Below are 11,329 nucleotides of genomic sequence, written 5' to 3' on the forward strand. Positions count from 1 at the left end.
GTTTATATGATCCACTCGTAGCTCGCACCTTCTGCTGTACTTGTACATAGCCCACTGTCGTTGTTTGTAAAACGCCTTCAAATCTCTTTTGCCAAAGGGCTCTTGTGACTCTTTTAGTAGAAAGCATTTTCATTAAATAGCGGGTTACTAATTGACAAGCTACTTCATCATTTCTTTACTTCAAGGACCGGGGATCATTCCTTGAATAGCTCTTAAAGAGAGCAACTCAACATCAGTACCCTTACAACTGAAAAAAAAGTAAAAATAAAACACGACAGCCTCGTTTCATCTCTAGCTTGATATCGGCTGCAGCGTGCGAATTCGTCTCCCTATTTAATTAGTCCAAAAGCTACCACCTTGAGAAGTTAAGTATCATTCAGTGTGGCTTCAGTGTTTAAAATTATTCAACTGCGAATGTAAGAATCCGTGTGACTGAAGAGGTGGTGTTTCGATATACATCACTGTCATCACTAGAAAACCTTACAAGCTTTGTATGACATTGACAGACAAGTTCCCTGGACCTAGTTTAATGGACTTAACTCCCACGAGTCTCCTGTAGCGTAGAGCATCCGAACTAGTAATCGGAAGCCAGTCTTAGGTTCGACTAATGATAGGAGCACTCGGATTTTTTTCCGAGTATGCCAGTGTCACTTACTGAATAATAAATCATTCTCAAGTTCCCTTCTTTTTCTCTGTGTTAATAGGGACGATCGATGGCGTTAATTTTTCGTACTTCCTGTATGGAAAACATGTTGAAGGATTACCGTAAAAGCTTTATTAAGTATCCCGTTCGAAGCCCTTCTGGGGCTTAAAAAAAATAAATAAACGCCCAAGGAGCTTTTACGGGAATTAGCTTTCACAACCGGACGTAAACCAGATGTTTGAGAACTAGACCACGAGTCTCCTGTAGCTCAGTCGTAGAGCATCCGAACTAGTAATCGGAAGGTCTTAGGTTCGACTCCTGATAAGAGCACTCGGATTTTTTTCCCAGTATGCCACTGTCATTTACTGAATAATAAATCATTCTCAAGTTCCCCTCTTTTTCTCTGCGTTAATAGGGACGTTCCTGTATGGAAAACATGTTGAAGGATTACCGTAAAAGCTTTATTAAGTATCCCGTTCGAAGCCCTTCTGGGGCTTAAAAAAAATAAATAAACGCCCAAGGAGCTTTTACGGGAATTAGCTTTCACAACCGGACGTAAACCAGATGTTTGAGAACTAGACCACGAGTCTCCTGTAGCTCAGTCGTAGAGCATCCGAACTAGTAATCGGAAGGTCTTAGGTTCGACTCCTGATAAGAGCACTCGGATTTTTTTCCCAGTATGCCACTGTCATTTACTGAATAATAAATCATTCTCAAGTTCCCCTCTTTTTCTCTGCGTTAATAGGGACGATCGATGGCGTTAATTTTTCGTACTTCCTGTATGGAAAACATGTTGAAGGATTACCGTAAAAGCTTTATTAAGCATCTCGTTCGAAGCCCTTCTGGGGCTTAAAAAAAATAAATAAACACCCAAGGAGCTTTTACGGGAATTAGCTTTTACAATCCGACGCAAAACCAGATGTTTGAGACCTAAACCAGGAACGAATTATGTCGAGTATACCCTTTAACTCCTTTGTAGTGAGGACAACTTAGAGTTGCCAGAAATGTCGAGTTGGAGCATCTCTAAGCCGGAATTCATGGCTATAAAAGCGTCGTCGATCGTTCAGTTGAACTGCAGATTTGACAGTTCATCTTGTGGGAAAATAAAGACGGAAAGACCATGAACCCGTGGAGAATCGTGTTGTATCTGGCAGTCCTGGTAAATGTGAAATAATTACAGTTTTAACGAAACCGTTTTTTAATTGTAAGGGAAAATCAGTATTATGTGTTCGTGTGGCCATGGTAGTGTATATAAGGCATATAAGGTATGCAAGTTGAACGGAGGAGACCGGGGTGCGAATTCTCGCCGGTGAACCACATTTCCACATAGTACGTTACATCTTGCTTTTACACGTTAACTTTTTTTTTTCTTCCTTTACAGTGATCCCGATGTGAAAATATGCCTGATTCACTTACTATAAATATTCCCTGTTGTCTTTGTTTCACGTTATATAAGAGACTAGGTTTAAGATTTCGTTAATTTTAAGTTTTTCTTCTTTGGTAGTTATACTAATGGCCGTGAAGGGTTTAACTTGAAAAAAAAAAATGGACATTTTCTTTAAATTCTTCAACGGGTTTTCAATTGGAAAAATCACTCCAAATTATTTCTACCTCATTTTGTTTTGTTGTTAAGGCTCTGAGAGCAAGTTACTTTCATTGTTAAATGTTATATGCTTTATTAATGAAATGTGTAAGGTGCATTGAATTGGTAAACTTTATAAGGGTGAACAGATCATCATTTAATGGATGTAAGTAGTGCCAGTCCCTAATCGCGCATCACAGGGAAAATCCCTAAAACTCGGAGAAAACGAGGTAGAGATCCAAGTTTTTCAAGAGTCAGAGATATTCCAACATTTTTTAAAGCTGAGACGAGTATTATTTGAAATAATGGAACTGCTGCTGAAGAAATGGGTAAATATACAAGTTTTGTTTATTTTTAATTTTCACCCGTGTACACCGTTCAAAGTTATAGGTCTTTAACTGTTCTGATCACGTGACTTGCTACATATAGTTGTGACTCGAAACTCTTGAAAGCCTTTTAAGGGAAGAAAGGTGGTCCAAGCAAGTGCGGAAGTTAAGGTTTCCAAGATATTTCCCATAGCAACAGCATGGTGGTGGTTAGGGTAGTTCTCCCTTAACTGAATCAAACTCCTACTCATACTTCTTATATGATTCCATCAGATTGCTTTCAGTCCCAGGAATGGAAACTCTGCAGTTTTAACACGGGGCGCCTCATTACTACAGGGCATAACAACCGATTGTGATTTTCATATTGGTTCGAATTCAATGGCTGTCGAATCCAGACAGAATAAAACGGCTGACGACTATTGGAGTGATCAGAACCTTATGACGGAAAAGATGGAAGAGAAGAGGAATGGTGAAGTGGATGCAGATAGTTCAAGACATCCATGCGTAAAGAGCTCCACAAAGATTGCCTATGGAACTAATGTTTACACGGATTATAAGTGCAGATCGTATTCTTTAACCGGTTGTAATATCTATTTCTTTTTTGGCAAATGTAAACCAGTTAAGACTTACTTTACTGCCCCAGGCCGCATCTTCACTACTGATTGCGTGTGTGTATCGTAGATGTTTATTATGCAAAGGGTTGATGACTAAAACATGTTTATTTGGCGAAGGTTTTAAAGAATAACAACATTGTACTTCCAGCAATTGGTTTTTGTTAATAAATGGCATGATAATATGAAAAATAAGTTGCAATCTTGTTTGGTTTCAGTTATTTTAGCTTAAACCTATCTAGACCAGGGAGGGAATGGGGGGGGGGGGGGGGGGGGGTGATGCGAGGACTTTGAACCTGAATAACTTTTTCAGTATTTGAGCAAACGCCCTGAAACTTCAGGACTTTTTCAAAAATGTAACTTTAATGTTTTTAGCACATAATAGCGTTCCTTTATTTGCTTTGATTATATTACTTTTTTTTTAATTTCGGCGCTTTCCTGACGTAAATATCATATCATATGATATCATAAATTCACATTGTGGACCTCAAAAGAAACATCTTTAGACGTACTGTCCGATCCTCCAAGTTTTACTGATAGCAAAAACCAAAAGAAAAATACAGAAAAATCATGCAAGTTTTTTTTACAGAAAGTTAACTCTTGTTCATTACAAAAGGAATATTCCAATTTCTGAAAATAAAATTAAAAAAAATAAATAAATAAACTGCCTTACAGTTTGGTTGCCACCCTGATAGTAACCTCAAATGAGGTGAACAATTGCAATGACAAACAAACCAAATGGGCCATTTCCGAGTTGCTTTGAGCCTCATTGCGAAAGCGAGGCAAAGTGCAAAGCTTTTCATGTGAAGATTAGTTTTGTTTGCATATGAATGAAAACTAATTTTCATAAAAACCATTCACGAAGATTTGCTTTCATACTGAGGTTCAAAGCAACTCGGAAATGACCCATCCCCCCCCCCCCGGAAAAATTCCAAATAGAACTCCCAAGGGTAACAAAAAAATAGTCCAAGTAGCGTGGGTTAAAGTTAGCGGAGTTGGTGTTGAAGTATCCTGTTTATGATTGAGTAAATACTGTAGTTTTATCATTCATTCTCAATCGTGAGAAGGTTTGTTGCAATAAGTTTGTTTTCAGTAAAACAGCCTTTTGTTGAGAACGTTTAGGGAATTTAAGCCAAAATTTTATGAACATAAGGACCAAACTTCAAAGGCTAAGAACTAGTAAAAGATGTTTCCATTCATTAAAGAACTCCACACGTCAATGAGCTTTGTTCTGACATTTTGAGGTTTACCGACCGACGTTTTTTTGAGAGAGTTCGAGTTATCGGGGTAAATTTGAGCCAAGGGAAAGTAAAGTCGGTTCGAGTTAGCAGGAAGTTCGAGTTAGTTAATAGGAAATAAGTAAAAAAATGGCGCTAAATCCAGGAAAAATCGTAGTTTGTTTGAGTTGGAGGGGGGGGGGGGGGGGGATACTTCAACTGTTTGAGTTAGGGGAATGCCTGTAATGAAAGTCAGCGCGGACAGATTACCGCCCTCAACCTCCTGTCGACCTCGCCCCCCCCCCCCCCCACCCTCCCCTCAGTCTAGGTATTGTTACCTTGTAAGAAGAGACTGATGCAAACCATACAACGTGATGGTTATTCATACCATAGTTATTATAAGACAAAGGTTATGAAAGCCATGCAACATGTGTATAAAGACGTTCTTTATTTTTAAAACGATTATAGTTAACAACAATGCTTGTCGGGTCGTGCGTTAACTAAGTCAAAATTCCAGCAATATTGCGGAGGAAGTTTGTGTGTAATTGATAAAAAAAAAAGGTTTGTTTTAACGTTCACACTACAGTTGAATATCATAACAGATCATAATCTATTCTGTTGGTCAGTAATGCTCCAACACATTTTTTAAAAACTCTATTGAGGTTTGAGCATGGTGAAGGCCATAAAATGCTGACAAAAACACATGCACAAAACAAAGAATTTTGACTGGAAAGATCAATGTGGAAAGATTAATGAGAGTCTTAATTTCGCCAACATTCCACTGGAATTGCTGTAGATTTTAACTACGTCAAGAGTAAGTTACAATATAAATTTAGATTGTATTGCCGTAGATTTACATAAGTGAAATTTCGAATTTTGTTATTACGAAAGCTGTCGTAGGATTTCAAAACTTAAGAACCTTTTTTGTAATAATGTGGTCGTAAAGATTTCTCATATCTCCAACATAAAAAAGTCGGTTCTGTCTTATGCAAGGAGTGCGACTTTAAATGATGACCAACGACCCAATAAATGGGTTTCCGCCACCTTAATACATCGACCGTAATATGTTTATCGACCATTAAAGGGAAAGCCTCATGGGGTTTTTGACCTGCTTGGTTAAAATTAGTGAAATAAGACCTTCACATAGCTACAAAACAATTTTAGAACAACGAGAGGAAATAGATCAACTCAATTCTTGAAAAGAACAATTCGTTATCTGTTCTAGCGCATTTTGGAAAACAAAAATGCGAGAACTTGAAAAAAAAGATAGCCTAACATTTTTAAGCTTCACTCCATTCCGACCTACTTTATCTCTGGCCGGAGGCACTAATTGTAATCGGCAGTTTTATTGCACTAGGGTGATAACTTAAATAAAAAAAAAATAAAAAAACTAGACAATTATTTTATGTTTCTGTTGTTTCTGTTTCTAGACAATTATTTTATGTTTCTTCCCCTTTAAAGGGAGGGACATATTGCAGTACATCGCCTCTGGCAACATTATCGTTTTCTTGCCAGTTAGAGCGGTTTTCAAAGGAGTGTCGTAAAACCAAAACCAAAGTAATTAATCTGGCCAATCACAACAGATGTAAACAACAACACAACGAGCCAATCAAAATTCAAAGCGAACACATGTAACTGGCGCCAAGCGCGGGAAAACGCATGCCGCCGAAACACGATTGGTTTTGGTTTGGATTCCCATTGGTTGAGAAAGTGGCGCGAGTTTTGTTAACCAATCACAGAGTGTCGAAATGCAAAACCAAAGCAAACGTGAAATTACTTTCGACACTCAATTGAAAACCGCTCTATTATGAAGTAATGTCGATTTAGTTACAGATAAAAGAATAAGTTCTTGAATGAACAAAACTACTCATACACTAAACTAGTGCAGCCATTTCAAAACAATAAAGAGAGGCAATTTGTCATTTGTAGTAACTTAGGTGACGAGAAAGAGACAGACAGTAAGAACCGGAAGGACAATTGCAAGTGTTCATTCGGTACTATCCTGATTGTATACTGATTACAATAAGATGTATTTAACGCAGTGTCTTTAGCTAAAGAGGTAAGTGACTTATTATACGTCGCAATGGAAAACAGTTTCTGTTTCAAACCAAAATTGCCAATCAGGGATAAATAATAAAGCGAGTATGATATGAAAGGTGGAGAAATTTTGTCACACAGTGTCGAAACACCTTTAGCTTGTTTCTCCTCCTCGGTCATATTTGACAATCGGCTTCTCCCGACAGCCTGAGGGGTGAAGGCTCGCCCACTGATTTGCTCTGGCACTCTTTTCCGGAGTAAGCTATTCAGATACGTATAAGTAAAATACAGAGCACATTTGCGATTTCAAAACTTGTGATGGGTAAAACAAGGACTAGCCGAAATAAGAAGCAACCTGCTCAGTGGGAAAAAGTGATAGGTTGTCTTAGGCGGGGGAGAGGATGGTGGGGGAGGGGTGAGTGGAGGGTCGGGGGTCACTCCAAGTACGCCTGCTGAATCCCACGCGCCTGCAAGCCAACTGCATGCATCAGCAAGTGTGTCATTTCGTCCCTGTGGATACCAGAAAGAAATTTGCACCCATTTAGGCCTAGATAGGCCGCGCTGTTTTGTATTCTGTGGCTAAAGAGGGAGGGGGAAAGGGTTAGGCGCGGATTCCATCCTTTTCCCTCCTCCATAACTCCGAAGATGTTAACATATGACAATGGCACTTTTGGAGGATTGATAGTATGTCCAAAGGCGTGTCCTTTGAACTCCACAACGAGAAGAAATGACGTCATATAACGAGAGAAGTACGCAATAATTGCCAACCGGCAACTTCACTCATGGGCACAGGTATACCAGCTCCCTTGGTAGGAGACTGCCTTCATCTCGTTTCCAGTGCCCCCTCTCAATTCCTCCTTCTCATGAAGCGAAAAAGAGACATAGAAACGAGGTTAAGATTTCCTTCACTACCAACTGTTCTACGAGAACAACGGTATCACTAAACATTGTCAGGCGCGTTAGCTGGGGGATAATTATCGGCAAAGACAAATAGACGTTGATCTCAATGAGCTTTATTCTGCTTCTTGAATCGTGTGCGTTTACATAAATTGTAACACAATATGCAAGGCTGATACTACGTGATACTACAGTTTATTTTTGACTAATTAGGTCTCTTGTGGATCCTACGTCGACTAGAAGCATTATCGTTCGCGGCCCTTTGCAGTTTTCACGTCTACTTTACATAAATTCACTTTTTTATCATTTTTAATTACGTACTGATTTGTACTAGACCGGAAACAGTTTAGAGAATGACGTGCGTGCACATAGCTAACAGCTAACGCTTAAAAGTTGTAATCAATTGGCACATACACAGTCCGTGGTGAATGAACCACAGTCTGCATAATACGTCAGTACAGCATTGCACTTTTTGTAACGATGAATCGGAACAGAGTTGTGGCATGCATTAAGACTGGATACCCGGCAAACTGCTTTTAGGATGTACTTCGAACCACCATTCAGGCAACGTACATACCCCCATCGCTTTTCCTTAATACAGGAAGGTTCACTTCTCTTGCTCAACTCCAGTTTTTGGAACACTTTTGGTGGCATCTCCCCCACGGGAAGTTTTTCGTACTTGTCTGCCAAGCGCTTGCGAAGGGGCGATTTACCAATCACTTCTTTCTTGTCCCTCGTCAATCCATCGTTTAGCCTTGCCCGATACAGGTTATCAGTCAGACGGGACAATGTTGAGTGATCGCCATTTCTTCTTTGGCTTGCTGTACATGAGCGTACCCAAAGCACCAAAACAGTCGTCTAAGATTTAGAAGACACGAAAGTGGTAAGCTAAGTGACATGAAGATTTTGACCGATTTTGGGTGAAAATGGGGTAAAAATAAATGCCTTCACTTAGTTACAAAATAATAATTGGTAGCCCCAATTTGTTTTAAGGTCGTAATCCACTCCGAATCAGTCCCTCTATGGCTCAGAGACACTCATGGTCAGTTTGAGTACGCTGGTGGTAAAAATGTAAAACTGGATGGGGATTATTTTGAAGTTTCTGTTGATAGAAAACTTGTTTTGAGGATTTTAAAATCATACCAAATCCCTTTTACACTTTTGGCCATATCAGAGCGATAATCAATCTAGTGTAGTAAAACCAAGGTTATTAATCTGGCCAATCACAACACGCGTAAACACACGGTGGACCAGTTAGAATTCGAAACAGACATGTAACCGGCGCTAAACGCGGGAAAACGCGCACGTGGCAGCTAAGTCACGATGGTTTCGGTCTCGCTTTGCATTGGTTCAGAAAGTGGCGCGAGTCTCGCCAACCAATCACAGAGCATATTTAAATAAAACCAAAGTAAACACGTAATTACATTCCACACTTTCGACGCATGCGACATGACAATTCCATGACAGCTATTTAAAAACAGGGTTGTTCCTAGAGTGGATACTCCAAAACAAGGCTGGACACCTTATGACGTTTACACCATGTAGTATTATTAATTCTCATGGTCTTGTTGTAGACGAGAACAGATGCCCCTTTGCTTGGCAGAGAACTGAGAGAGTAGTGCTCTATTTAAACGAATGCGGAGCGTTTTCTAGGCCGGCGTTTAAATCATATTAAAACAATTTAAAATAACAAAATATAACTGCACTTTGTTCCAAAGACGCGACAAAACAACAACAACAACGACGAATTCATTCATAAATTTGAATGAAACTTGTTATTCATAGAGCGTTTTATTTTTGCATTTTTATTTCAAATGACTTCATCTTCATTTTCTTCTTCTTTTTTTCGCATAAGCGTCGCTCGGGAGCTGAAGTGTCTCGAACGAGTGCGAGATCAGTTCTTCAGGTGCGCGGGCTTTACAAGCATTTGAATTTGTTCTATTATGCGGCGCTCAATCGAGGACGGCACTTAATCGTACGTAGACCGGCAATTTATCGAGTAAATACACTGAGCGGCTGGTATGGTATAAGGTTCCGCATTGGGTTGTTATTCGGCAATATGGCCGAGCCTACTCCAGATCCTTAAGAAACAACTTATGATAAAAGACATATGTACTCAATTTACACGACTGAACTGAATGAAATAGCACTCTGTAAATTATTCTGCAAAACATATGTTCTTTAGAATGCATATGCTTTTTAATGAAACAGGAAACTTTATCTTACTACAAGGTGTGAAATTTTGTATTTTTGGCCGTTGAAAATTGCAGACTACTAACTTCTGCAGTTTATGTTTTTAGGTAAATATCGTGAAACAGCAACCCTACCCCCTACCCCCTTACCACCGCTAGCACTCTTACGTCCCTAATGGGCACAGACGGAACTAAACATCTACACTGAAAAATAAACTTGTTCAATGCTATCTTGTTTAAAAAATACACCCCAGGTCCATGGAAAAAAACCCAAAATATCTCGATCTTCAAAAAGTTTTACATTTCAGTTTAACAGAAACCTCAAATTAGGAAATTTGGAAATTTCGACTTCGTTACATCAGCACTTTGTACACGACCACAAAAACTATTAAATTAGTTCGTAACACTAGGACTCTTCTCAACCCAAATTAAAGATTCCAAGCATTAAAATAATAAAATATAATAACAAGGATTCAAGAAAATACCCAGAACAACTTACGCATAGGAAAAACATAATTTTTTTCTTGTTTCGCATCTTTTCTTGCTGAAGGAAGGTGCTGTCAGTTTTAGTACCAGGAACCTACAACGAAATGGTCTGCACTGGTCTCTGTTATTTATTAAGTTGCTTAGCACCAGATGGCTCTTAACAGCGGCACTTAACTTCCCACAAAACATAGTACACCACTTTATGGTATAATAAACACCAAAGTAAAATGACGTCAAGTGTTCTAGAGAAATCCCCACTTGGAAATACTTGAGAGCGAACAACACGCCAAGGAAGTTTTTCTCGATGTTTTTGGAACTTTCTATCGTCACGTTTAAAGAAGTTTGATGGTGAGTTGTCTAAAGTCTATGGATAATGTCGTTCGTATGTGAGCCACTTAAAGAGCGGAAAATCTTTGGAAAATACTGAGCCATATGCGAAGCCGTTCAGGGCGGGACTCTTGCGTCCCTCATAAGCATTAAACGATTCCGTTCCTTTTGAAATGGTTTTGTTAGGCAGGGTTAATTAAGTAAAAGGTGGCAAAGACTAACCAACAAAATAAATTAACGCTTATTTTCTTCTAGTTTCATATTATAGTGATGCAAATGTGACAATCTTCCACTTGTCCCGTACCATATCATAATTCATTTGCACTTAAAATCCATTTTCCACACACATTTGCGGGGTGAAGCGCTTCAATTTTAACGTGCTTGTTTAAGTGTTTCAAAACATCGTTAGCTCACCAAACAATTCATTTCCACTTTAAACCCACTTTCCACACACATTTGCTGAGTACAGAAGGTGTCAACTGTGACGGCTTGCTCTTTCCAGTTCAATTCACAATACATTTGCACTTCACGAACTCTTGCACTGACGCTTTTTAATTCGCACGTTTATACGTTCATGTTTGACTCGCACAATTAAAAGGTATAAGTTATAATTAGAGTGATGCAAGTTTTATCTTGCAAGAACAGGATTATCGTCAAATCGAGTAAACTAAAGTTCAGACGTTCAGTGATAACTATTCAACTAAGGTTATTTCATGAAAAACGACGATCAGTGAAACTCATGATCAGGAAAAAGAATAACAACATGTTGAGCCATCCCTTAAAATAACCATCACCCTTCCCTCCCTCCCTCTTTCTCACTCTCTCTGCAACGAGATGCTATCACTCAAACATGTGATCAAAAACGTAGTTTTGAAGGTCGTTGTAAGCGTCAGAATAAGCTGTACAAAAAAACCCCTATTAAACAGTTGAAAACACCTGAGCAAAGAGGACACTCACTGAATTCGGAAACTTTATTTATGGGTTAAAAAAAATTGGTCGGACGGACGGTAA

General features: G+C 39.0%; 2 protein-coding genes across 2 annotated transcripts; one reads left to right on the forward strand and one right to left on the reverse strand.

Annotated features, from left to right (window-relative positions):
* The first annotated feature begins 1,717 nt into the window (after nt 1-1,717).
* On the forward strand, nt 1,718-3,326 carry LOC146482660 (uncharacterized). The gene is made up of 2 exons (XM_085106917.1): nt 1,718-1,802; nt 2,825-3,326. Exons 1-2 carry the CDS (start codon nt 1,764-1,766, stop codon nt 3,230-3,232), a joined length of 447 nt encoding a protein of 148 aa, XP_084963043.1. The 5' UTR covers nt 1,718-1,763; the 3' UTR covers nt 3,233-3,326.
* A 4,083-nt stretch (nt 3,327-7,409) lies between these two features.
* On the reverse strand, nt 7,410-10,151 carry LOC146482661 (uncharacterized). The gene is made up of 2 exons (XM_085106918.1): nt 10,005-10,151; nt 7,410-8,171 (listed from the first exon to the last, which is right to left on the reverse strand). Exons 1-2 carry the CDS (start codon nt 10,038-10,040, stop codon nt 7,713-7,715), a joined length of 495 nt encoding a protein of 164 aa, XP_084963044.1. The 5' UTR covers nt 10,041-10,151; the 3' UTR covers nt 7,410-7,712.
* Nucleotides 10,152-11,329: the final 1,178 nt, after the last annotated feature.

Source organism: Pavona decussata, unplaced genomic scaffold (genome assembly GCF_977016875.1).
Source record: "Pavona decussata unplaced genomic scaffold, jaPavDecu1.1 SCAFFOLD_45, whole genome shotgun sequence".
NCBI classification, from domain to species: domain Eukaryota; kingdom Metazoa; phylum Cnidaria; class Anthozoa; order Scleractinia; family Agariciidae; genus Pavona; species Pavona decussata.